The sequence below is a fragment of the Staurois parvus genome, unplaced genomic scaffold, assembly GCF_062004578.1.
Source record: "Staurois parvus isolate SC_StPar_1 unplaced genomic scaffold, SC_StPar_1.0 ptg000287l, whole genome shotgun sequence".
NCBI classification, from domain to species: domain Eukaryota; kingdom Metazoa; phylum Chordata; class Amphibia; order Anura; family Ranidae; genus Staurois; species Staurois parvus.
The window spans coordinates 4,492,943-4,505,285 of NW_028318083.1; the positions used below are offsets into that span (position 1 = coordinate 4,492,943).

At 41.9% G+C, this 12,343-nt stretch overlaps 1 protein-coding gene across 2 annotated transcripts in view; it reads left to right on the forward strand.

The window, feature by feature from the left end:
- The first annotated feature begins 4,119 nt into the window (after positions 1-4,119).
- RBM22 (RNA binding motif protein 22) overlaps positions 4,120-12,343 on the forward strand; it is a 36,064-nt gene continuing 27,840 nt past the window's right edge. Inside the window, exons 1-2 of one of the 2 annotated variants that reach the window (XM_089682192.1) lie at positions 4,120-4,243; positions 11,471-11,524. In XM_089682192.1, the coding sequence (XP_089538318.1) occupies positions 4,190-4,243; positions 11,471-11,524 (108 nt within the window). In that variant the 5' untranslated portion in view covers positions 4,120-4,189. Of the gene's footprint in view, positions 4,244-11,470; positions 11,525-12,343 lie in introns of those variants that run through there. The other variant, XM_089682193.1, reaches the window with a different exon arrangement.

Sequence of the window (12,343 nt, forward strand, 5' to 3'; positions counted from 1 at the left end):
GCACCGGGGCATCTGGCTAGATAGCAGGCACCGGGGCATCCGGCTGGATAGCGGGCACCGGGGCATCCAGCTGGATAACGGACACCGGGGCATCCGGCTGGATAACAGGCATCAGGTCATCCGGCTGGAAAGCGGGCATCGGGTCATCAGGCTGGATAACGGGCATCGGGTCATCAGGCCGGATAGGATTGTTAAGCTGGGTAGCGGGCACCAGATCATCAGGCTGGGTAGGATCATCAGGCTGGGTAGGATCATTAGGCTGGATAGGATCATCAGGCTGACACAGGGAAACGCAGGCTTCAAGTAAGGTGTAAACAATATAATTTATTAAAGGCTATACAATACACAAACGCAGTGCGAACAAACCAAACCTAAACTAATATAAATATGTACAACGAAGTGCAAACAAAACCCAAACCTTAACTGATATAAATATGTATGGAGCACAAACGTAGTCAGGCAGGCCGGGTCGGTAGCTAACGGGCAGACAAGGTACGAAGGAGCAGGCAAAAGAGTGGTCAGGAATAGCTGGGGTCGGTACGGGAAGAGTTGAAGCAGTGTCAGAGTCCAGCAGGAGCATCAGGCAGGCAGGATACAGGGCACAAGGGAGCAATACACCAAGGCCCTGACTGCAGGCCTGATCCTGCTTTAATACACCTCCTGCAATCAGCCTCAGGTGATGGCCTGATTGCAGGAGTCAGACACTGGCTGCTGAGAGCACCCGCTGGCCAGCACTGGTACTGCAGCCCACAAGGCAGGTAAGCCCCAGCACTACCAGAGATAAGACCATTCCTGACACCTATGTCCGGCCCAACGTAAGGCCTTCTCAGATCATTTAGTGGAGAGAAGATCAAGTTCAGCAGCCACCACATCTCAAGCTTTGCTTTTGGCCGTAGTTGGGCAGGCTTTCCAAGTAGCATCTACCATGGCCAATCTCAAGGTCAATTCAAACATCCTCTTCTCTCTGGCCCGTTTCCTTGATGAGGCGATTTGAATCAAATGACCCCTAATGGTGGCTATGTGAGCCTCCCACAGAGAAACGGCCGAGGATACAGAACCCACATTGTCTGTAAAATAGGACTGAATGTGCGAAAGAACCTGGGAGCAAGAAGCCTGAGTGGTGAGCAGGGATTCGTTGAGTCTCCACAGAAAAGAGGGCCCAGCCATACCAGAAAGACACAGTGAAAAGACCAATGGGTCATGATCAGACCAGTGTGAGGTCGAGATGACAATCTTCTGAATTAAAGATAAATGTGGGAAGGAAATGAAAACGTGATCTATTCTACAAAAGCTCAAGTATGGGGCTGAAAAAAAAGTGTATTCCCACGACGTAGGATGCATTTCCCGCCAGACATCAACCAAACCATAAGCTTGCAGCGTAGCATGCAATTTAGATTCCTGAGAAAGGTTGTGGCTAGGGGTACCTCCCGTTGGGTAATGGCGGTTGACAGAGGAATTAAGAGCAACATTCAAATCACCAAGCAATAAGAGGATACCACGTTGGTATCAGCTTGGGGCTGCTTGGTATCAGCTTGGGGCTGCTCCTTCCTTCTTTCTCTATTTCCCTCCTTCCTTCTTTCCCTCCTTCCTCCTTCTTTATTTCCCTCCTTCTTTCTTTTCTTCTTTCCCTCCTTTCTTCTTTCCCTCCTTCTTTTCCTCCTTCTTTATTTCCCTCTTTCTTTCCCTCCTTCTTTCATTCCCTCTTTTCTTCTTTCCCTCCTTCCTTCTTTCCCTCTTTCTTTCCATCCTTCCTTCTTTCCCTCCTTCCTCCTTATTTATTTCCCTCCCTCTTTCCCTCCTTCCTTCTTTCCCTCCTTCTTTAACTCCTTCCTTATTTCCCTCTTTCTTTCCCTCCTTCCTTCTTTCCCTCCTGCATCCTTTCCCTCCTTCCTTCTTTTCCTCCTTCTGTCCCTCTTTCTTTCCCTCCTTCCTTCTTTCTCTCTTTCTTTCCCTCCTTCCTCCTTCTTTATTTCCCTCCTTCTTTCTTTCCTTCTTTCCCTCCTTCTTTTCCTCCATCTTTCCCTCCTTCCTTATTTCCCTCTTTCTTTCCCTCCTTCTTTTATTCCCTCTTTTCTTCTTCCCCTCCTTCCTTCTTTCCCTCTTTCTTTTCCTCCTTACTTATTTCCCTCCTTCCTCCTTCTTTATTTCCCTCCTTCTTTCTTTCCCTCCTTCCTTCTTTCCCTCCTTCCTTATTTCCCTCTTTCTTTCCCTCCTTCTTTCATTCCCTCCTTCCTTCTTTCCCTCCGGCATCCTTTCCCTCCTTCCTTCTTTCCCTCCTTCTTTCCCTCTTTCCCTCCTTCCTTTTTTCCCTCCTTCCTACTTTCCATTCGTTCTTCTTTCCCTCCTTCCTTCTTTCCCTCTTTCCCCTCTTTCCTTATTTCCCTCTTTCTTTCCCTCCATATTTCATTCCCTCATTTTCCTCCCTCATATGTTCTTTTCTTCCTTCTTTCCCTCCTTCCTTCTCTCCTTTCCTTTTTTCCCTCCTTCCTTCATTCCCTCTTTCCTTCTCTCCCTCCTTCCTTCCTTCTTTCCCTCCTTCCTTCTCTCCCTCCTTCCTTCTCTCCCACCTTCTCTCTTTCTCTTCTTCTTTCCCTCCTTCCTTTCTTCTTTCACTCCTTCCTTCTTTTCTCTCTCTCCTTCTCTTTCTTTCTTTCTTTCCTTCTCCCTTTCTTTCTTTCTAAAATATAAAATTGTAAAAAATTAAATAAAAATCTGCTGACACTAGAGGCAGAACTTCCAGGATCGCAAAGGTCTCTCTTGCGACCGATCCTGGTCTTCCGCCACTGGAAAGGGTCCCCGGGCTTGGGGCTGCTCAGTCCATAATGCCCGGGCTTATTTTTTGTCCCATTCCGGGCCTGACACCATACATGCAGAAAAATTGATTGAAACTGACACACGGATTTTACTTGCAGAGACATCAGTTTTCATGCTTGCTCCTATAAGTTTTATACATGTTGCAGATTACTGCGCGTTAAAAAATCTTTGCGTGTTGTGGTGTGAACAGGGCATATAGAGAACAATTGATTTTGTTGTGCCCTTGCAGAACATATTCATATTCATATATTTTTCATACTGTCACCAGTCAGTGTCCCTGTTCACCGCCATGCCAGTTATATGATGATGCTGTACTGTACTGGTGACAGTATGTAAAAAAGAAATAGTGAAAATAATTTTTTTTATTTTTTCATTTTCTGAAAAATTATGACAAAAAAATACAACTTCAAAAAACTCGCCATTCCTCTTATGAAGTACGTCCGACTGTCTACTCTGCAAAAAGGGGTCATTTCGGGATATCTGTACTATTCCGACATTCTTGGATCCAAAGAAATTAGATTGGCCGTCAGTACTTCAGGATTGATCAATATTCAGATCTATACCATAGTTTGTGAACTCTATAACTTTACAACAAACTAAAAAATACATCCTAATTTGGGTTATTTTTACCAAAGACATGTAGCAGAATACATCTCGGCCTAAATTTATGAAGAACAATTATTTATTTGTAAACTTTTATAACAGAAACAAAGAAAAACGTGGTTTTTTTTCAAACGTTTTGGTCTTTTTTTGTTAATTTAGCAAAAAATAAAAACCCCAGCGATGATTAAATAACACCAAAAGAAAGCTCTAGTTGTGTGAAGAAAATGATAAAATTTTAGTTTGGGTACAATGTTGTATGACCACGCAATTGTCATTCAAAGTGTGAGAGCGCTGAAACCTGAAAAATGGCCTGGGCAGGAAGGGGGTAAAATTGCCAGGTATTGAAATGGTTAAAAAGTGACAGGCTTTGAGATGGTTGTCTTTGCACAACAATACCTAGATTGTAAGATTGTAAGCTCGAAAGAGCAGGGCCCTCGATCCCCTCATGTTTTGCATTATATTGTTATTGTTCTGTCACATGTTCTGTCACCCATTGTAATGTACAGCGCTGAGCGAACTATTGGTGCTTTATAAATACTGTATAATAATAATACACATTTGAAACTTGAATCTAGTTTCCCTGAGTATCAGTGACCACAATTCAGATGTGTAGAAATACTATCTGGTGCCGCACGAGAGCGCTATATGAAACACTCAATGGAAACTAGAGCGTCGTTGTCCTAACTTTACAGCAGTCGTACGTAGCTAGTAGTACTCGGCGCATGCGCAGAATACAAGCAGAGCGGTAAGCGAGGGGGATTTGCTAAGCAAGATGGCTACTTCCCTTGGATCAAATACTTACAACCGGCAGAACTGGGAGGACGCGGTAAGTAGACGGATGTGTGTGCACTGACGGTGATCGGTCAGGCACTTCGGGGGACTACTGATAGGAGGAAGTGGCCACAATGCGCCGGGCTGGTGAAGTCTGAGTTGTAGGCCCCAGCTCGTCTGTGTACACATCGTGGTCAGTAGGGTGGAAGGAGTAGTGTTCATTACATGTGTGGTGCTGGGCGGTGGAGGTTTGTCCTACGTACGTACTAGGTGTACAGGGACCTTCAGCGCCTGTGTGTGCGTCATGTGGGTATGATAGTCCTCGATCCATGACAGGGATGGATTGCTTCAACTTGTGACCCCACATTTCAGGTATCCTGATGTATGCTGTGGTGACTTTGCCCAAGCCCCTTACTAGTTTAACCACTTCAATACCGGCCAGCTTTCAGCGCTCACACTTTAACCACTTCAATACCGGCCAGCTTTCAGCGCTCTCACACTTTAACCACTTCAATACCGGCCAGCTTTCAGCGCTCTCACACTTTAACCACTTCAATACCGGCCAGCTTTCAGCGCTCACACTTTAACCATTTCAATACCGGCCAGCTTTCAGCGCTCTCACACTTTAACCATTTCAATACCGGCCAGCTTTCAGCGCTCTCACACTTTAACCATTTCAATACCGGCCAGCTTTCAGCGCTCTCACACTTTAACCATTTCAATACCGGCCAGCTTTCAGCGCTCACACTTTAACCATTTCAATACCGGCCAGCTTTCAGCGCTCACACTTTAACCATTTCAATACCGGCCAGCTTTCAGCGCTCTCACACTTTAACCATTTCAATACCGGCCAGCTTTCAGCGCTCACACTTTAACCACTTCAATACCGGCCAGCTTTCAGCGCTCTCACACTTTAACCATTTCAATACCGGCCAGCTTTCAGCGCTCTCACACTTTACTTCAAAACTGGGAACTTTCACCCCTTCCTGGCAATTTTCAGCTTTCAGCGCTCTCACACTTTGAATGACAATTGCACGGTCATGCAACGTTGTACCCAAGCTAACTTTTGATCATTTTGTTCACTCAACTAGAGATTTCTTTTGGTGGTATGTATTCACCACTGGGTTTTTTTACTTTTTGCTAAATAAACAAAAAAAGACCAAAAAAGAAAAAAAAACCCATATTTTTCTTTTTCTGGGCAGCAGTGGCTAAAAGGGTTAGCACTTCCACCTAGCAGTACTAGGGCAATTGGTTGGAATCTCAACCACGACACCACCTGCCTGGAGTGTGCATGTTCTCCCTGTGCATGTGTGGGTTTCCTCCCACACTCCAAAGACATGCTGGTAAGTTAATTGGCCCTAGTATGTAAGATTGTAAGTTAGGGACCTTAGATTGTACGCCCCTTGAGGGTTAGGGACTGATGTGAATGTACAATATATATGAAAAGTGCTGTGTAAAATTGACTGCCTGTAATAATAAAATTAAAGTTTGCAAATAAATGTTCTTCATAAATTCAGGGCAAGATGTATTCTGCTACGTTTCTTTGTAAATAACCCAAATCAGTTTTTTATTTAGTTTTGTAGGAAAGTTTTTTTTTTTTTTTTTTTTTTTTTTTTTTTTTTTTTTTTTTAATAGTGTCCACAAACTATGGGCTATATCTGAAAATGGATCAGTTCTCAAGTACTGACAGGCGACCTAATTTCTTGTGGCCCAAAAATGTCAGAACAGTACAGATATCCCCCAAAATGGCCCCTTTTTGCAAAGTAGACAGTTCAAGGTATTTAATAAGAGGCATGACAAGTTTTTTCAAGTTGTAATTTTTTTTTTTGGAAAATGAAGAAATTAAAAAAAAAAGGTTTTCACAATTTGTTTTTTGTTTTTTTTCATACTGTCACCAGTGCAGCATATGCAGCCTCATCATATAACTGATGTGTTAGTGATCAGGGACACTGACTGGTGACATTACCGGGAAAAAAAAGTGTTTTTTTTTATAGTTGATTTTTGTTTTTTCTTATTACACTATGACCAGAGTAGTATAATGTTACCATAGTAACATTGTACTACTTTGGGGAAGTGATCAGTTTTTTTTTTACACATTATGATTGCTTATAGCAAAGGATTTCTTTGCTATAAGCAAGCATTTACTTGAAGGAAATCAATTCTTTCAGGTTATTTTGTTGTGATTAGCTGTGATTGACCACGTCTAATCACATGACACAGATGGGCTGTGATTGGCCCATTCTGTGCATGTGATCACTGTGACCAATCACAGCTAGTGACACAATTGTATACAATGATTAGCATAAAAGGAAGCCATTCATTGTTTACAATTGTCATGTGACCTGCTGTGATTGGTCACATGGTACTGGCAATGGCTCGGTGACAGATCTTGCCACAGCGCGGCCAGATCCGGGAAGGACGTCATATGACGCCCGCCCCCCCCCCGGATCGATGAGTCCCGCTCAGCTGTCATTCTGCTGTTGGATGGGTGTGAACTGGTTAAATGAGAATTACGTGGTCATGCGACACTGTACCCATATAAAAAAAATTTCATATGACTAGAGCTTTATTTTGGTGGTATTTAATCACCATGGGGTTTTCCATTTTGTACCAAATAAACAAAAAAAGTCAAACAAAGAAAAACGTTTTTTTTTTTTTTCCAAAAACTTTGTTATAACATCAAATAAATAATCCATCATACATTTAGGCAAAAAATGTATTCTGCTACATTTCTTTGGTAAAAATAACCCAAATCAGTGTATATTATTTAGTCTTTAGGAAAGTTATGAAGTTCAAAAACTATGGGATATATTTGAAAATTGATCAGTCTTGATGTACTGATGGCAAATCCCATTTCCTGAGGCCCGAAAATACCAGGATAGTACAAAAATCTCCCAAATAACCCCTTTTGGAAAGTAGGCAGTCCATAGTATTTTGCAAAAAGCATAAAGGTATGGTGAGTTATTTCAAGTTGCAATTTATTGACATTTTAAAAAATTGTGGGTTTTTTCCTCAGTTTTTTTTTTTTTTTTTTAAATACACTATGATTGCTTATACCAGTAAATTTTCCTGTTATAAACAATCCTTTTTACTGAATGAAATCGATTTATTCAGTATTTACTATTGTTAGCTGTGATTGGCCACAACTAATCACATGGCATAGATGGGCTGTAATTGGCCCTGTCTGCACCATGTGATAACTCTGATCAATCACAGAGATCAACACAATGGATGGCATGAATGAATGCCATCCATTGTGTACGATTCTCATGTGATCTGTTGTGATTGGTCACAGCGATCACATGGTACAGGCAGCGGCTGTACACTGATCTGTCATCCACTGTGTCTGGTGGGCATAGCAGGTCACAGATCATGCCGCAGCATGGCCCGTTTTGGGAAGGACGTTGTATGACATCCACCCAGAACTATGAATGTCCCACCCAGCTGTCATTTGACAATAGGCCAGGCAGGAACTGTTTAATGAGGAACCCATACCACCATCTTTGAAAATCTCTAGTCTTTGGGACCTGGCAGAGATCTGCAGGACTTATGTGTGGGGAGGGGTTCCTGGCGCATGTGTACACATTGACTTTAACCTTGTTACCTGCGACATCTGTGTACATATCTGGGAAACGCTTCCCACACACTTCACAGAAATAATGTAGATCTCTACTGGATCCCACAAACCTGCAGCATGTGCAGAATCCCACAGCGCGCCTGTATGGTAATAGGGGAGGGGGAGGGGGAGGGTGGGGGAAAATGAAGGAGAAAAAAAAAAGCAAGGGAGGAAATAGTCCCAATTTAGGAAGCTGCTAGCAGGAAAAAAGTTATTTTAAAGTGTGATGGGCTGCTTTAGGCCTCATGCACACTGGTTTGTAAATGCTGTTTCTCCTAACAGAATATCAGCGTTAAAAACTCACCTAAGCTGCATTTTTTTTTCAAACCAGTTTAGCAGCATTTGGTGTTTGGTCAGGGTGGATAAAAATTGATTTAAAAAAAATTAAAATCTGTTTTTTTTTTTGTTTTGTTTTTTTCAATTTAAATCGGGTTTTTATTTATTTTTTATCAAATTTATTTTAATAAAATGCTTTTGGAGTAAAAATCTATTTAAGATACATTAATGATTTAGTTTATTCAGCATGAAATGGAGCTTAGTCATGTAGCATGAAGCTGTATATTCTGCAATATTTACATTTTTGGTAAACTCATTCAATGAATGCAAGCTGAGATAACATGCACTGCATTGATGCATTTGCACAATTTCACAGTAACCGTGAGAAAAAACATGAAATAAAAGCATTTAAAGCGGAGTTCCGCCTGAAAAAAGAGTCAGCAGCTACAAAAACTGTAGCTGCTGACTTAAAAGAGATATAAATCAGTGAGCGTTCTTGGTAAAAGCAGCTATGCACAAAAGGTAACCAGATAAAATCTTAAAAAATTCATAAATCTAAGTGCAGCGCTTAAACAATCATAGAAGTGTCCGTTTATATGACCCAATAATATGTAATTCTGATAAAATGAATAAAGTTAAAATAAAGGATAAAAGTTCATAAAGTGACAATAAAATATGATAAAAGTTCATAAGGTGACAATCTGTGCTTTAAAGTGCCAACTCCAACAGTACATTCAGTGCTTGTGTTTGTAGGTGTAGTAAAATTACCCCAAAGTAATTCTTTGCTATAAGCAAATTGTGTAAAAAAAAAAAAAAAAAAAAAAAAATACTGATCACTTCCCCAAAGTAGTACAATGTTACTATGGTAAAAAAAATCCATTCCATGTATGGCCTGCTTTAGTGTCACTTAACCCTTTCGCCACCAAGTCTGTATGACATTCGGACCTACAGCACCGTTTTCAGGTTGCCAGGTCCGTACGGCGTATGGACCTAGCATTCCTCTTCCTGCTATAAGCTTATGGTCCATTCCTTTCCTGAATGAACACAGTGATTGATCCGTTCCAATTACTCATGCCTTTATTTATCACTTAAGTATAGTAAACCGTGTTTACTATGCTTCAGTTTGTGAAAGTACAGGAATCTCTATACAGAAACCTCTCACATTCTTCTACAGTGCAGCTGCAGACAAAGGGACTGTCTTCTGTTCCTTTCTCTGTCTCAAGAATGAGACCTTAGAGGTCTGTTTAAAACCCCTCATATCTCACCAAAGACACCCCCAAAAAAAATATATTAAAAATAAAACATACTAAGGGTAGATTTAGACATGCCTCTAAATCTCCCTTGCCTCTGAAGCCTGATTTGTGTGCGGATCATGCTCCAGTTGCTACTGACATGCAGTGAGGAGGCATCGCATCATTTTTTTGCTGTTTTAAACCACATTTTCGCTGATAAATGTGCCGCAGCCATATGCATTTCACTTGGTTGTGAGGCGTTTGCTGCGCTTCTTTACCTTAAACTTAACTTTAACTTGCTTTAACTTAAATGTGTAGCATGCAACGGGCTTACCACCTGACAATCATTACAAGTCGGGTCAACTTTGCCGCAGACGCAAAACACCCCCGTCTGCTGCCTTTTGAGGCCTAAAGGGGGCACAGTTGGCGGTTGGCAAAAACGCAGTTCCGCTGTGCATTTTTGCCATTCTCAACTGCAAGTCTAAATGAGGCCTAAGGCCTTGTTCTTGCAGGGCATACTACAGTAAGGTGATCTTTAGCTGCACAGCGATGTCTACGTGTTCCATGCATCCCCATGTATGCAGGCAGTCATATTCAATTGTCAGTTGAGACACAGGAGCTGCACGGGAATGCACAGGTGTTCCGTTCATTCCTGCACAGTCCAATTCATTTCAGTTGAATGCAGTAGCTGCCTGGACACAGCCACTGCTCCCAAATTAGAATTCCATGTAGGTGCATGTCCCTGAACTTACACTGCATTTGGGGCCATGCACCAACACCCGCATGGATGTCAGATGGTGAGCAGTGGCTCTGTCCTTGCAGCTGCTGTGCCCCAATTGTCATGAATGGGACTGCGTGCTCAAGGATGCACAAAATACCAATGTATCCCCGTGCTGGTAAACACTGCCCTCCATAGGCGTACACTTTAGTACACCCCATGTGAACAAGGCCTTAGTAGGAATTTAGCAGGAATTTTGTAAGTTATGTTGTGTTTATGTGTGCATGTAAGGATTAACTTTGTTTTAGTGAACATTGTAATTGATAAACATCTCTTGGTTCTATGCTTTCAGAAAATGTATGGTTGGGGGGGGGGGTCACCATTACCAAGTGCCTCTATAGGAAGCAGCTTCCTATAGGGGCACTTGTGCGTACTAGATCCCAAGCTGGGCTGTTTGTGTCTATTCAGATAAACAGCCCTGCTTGGTCCCATCCCACGTTCTCTGGTCACAGGTTTTGATTGACAGCAGGAGCCAATGGCTCCTGTTGCTCTCAGCCAAGCCTGCGGCAGTCCGGAGAGGGGAGAAGAGCTGCTGCAGCTGTGCACAGCTCTGGATCTAGTTCGGGTTCAGGGGTGATTTTATGTGTGTGTGTGGGGGGCGGGGGAGGCTGTGCTACTATTAAAAGGTTTTGCAGAGAGTGCATTAAGGTGAAAAGTATACCTTTTTACTACCACTTTAATTTAATGTTTATTAAAGTGTTACTAAACCCACAACAGTAAAATCAGTCTTATATGCAGTAAAGCATACTTACTCACTATGGAACCTAAGAGGGTAATCCTGCACATTGTGTAAAAAGGATGTTTGATCCTCTCTGCTCTGATTCTCTCCGTCTTCCAGTGTCTCTTAAATCTCTTGATAGAACAGTGGCTTAGCTTCTCATGCTCCTTTTGCTGTGTACTGCTAAAGAGTTTTTGTTTCTTGAGAGAGTGCATGTGATCAGCACAGGGCTAATCAGCACTGTCTAAACAGAGGTCAGGGGTCCTGCATCCTCCTACAGGAGAATGAAAACTCCCCCTACAAGCTGTAATCAGTGCTCTGCTGGACACTGATAGAAGTCACAAGACTGCTATATACTGCTGATGAGAAAAGGTACTTAGCAGTTTATATTTACTATAATAATTCCATTTCCATGTTCTGTATTCTGTGGGAGACCAGATATAGTGAATGCAGGGTCCTGGGTTTAGTAACACTTTTTAAGTGTTGTTAGTCAAGGAGAAGTGTGTTTCTGACCGGAACACCAGGTGAAAGTAACAAATCAAAGGATGAAATAAGAAAACTAATGCTGCCACTACTTCTAAGGAATGGTGTGCTGCAATATTACATATTTCATTTTTAGGTTTTATATAAATTAATCTTATTTTTTATTGGTGTTTTCTTAGGACTTCCCAATTCTTTGTCAGACATGCCTGGGAGAGAATCCATATATCAGAATGGTAAGTCATTACTAAACAATTGATTATATTAACATTCCTTAATTGACATTCAGGAAATCAATACAACTTTTAATAAATATTCCAGAAAATTAAAGCTTAATTCCAAATATAGCTATTTTTACATAGTTACATTGATCTAGCTTGGACCAATGTGAGTATGTATGTGCCATCCCTAGCTGATTCCTGTGGAAGCTGGAAAGCACTGTAGTTGACACCGTTAAGACAGTGTTTGCCCCGGTCTTCCAGGTCCCATGCTGAGCGGCTACCCTGCTGCTTGCTGAACACAGGCGGTCACTTGTTCAGCATGGGCGCCATTCAGACAACACTGCATTTTCTTGCTAAACATCTATGAAAACTGCTGAAGCGCACCCTTCAAATATAAGACAGCTGGAGCAGTTTGCTCAATATTCGGTCCAACTATTTGTTGGTAAGTGCAGAAGTCTCATCGAGAGCTACAGAAATTGCTTGTTTATAGCAATTGTCTCTAAAGGTCTATTCGGTTAAGGGACCCATTGTTTTTGTCCATGTCATTTTCATTGTTTTAAAATATCAAAAAATCAAAAGCAAATCTGATTTTATTACAGTGTTACCAAACGTTAAAATAAATAAACATGGTTTGCTCACCTGCTCTGTGTAATGGTATTGTAGAGTGGCCCTGATTCTCCTCCTTCTGGGGTTCCTTGCTGGCAATCAGAGCTCCTCATCTTTTCTGTGTGCCCTGATAGCAAACCATTTGCTATGGTGTCACATATGCATGCTTGCTCCTGAGCTGTGAGTGTCTATGGAGCTATGGTCCATAGACACAGACAATGTGACTTG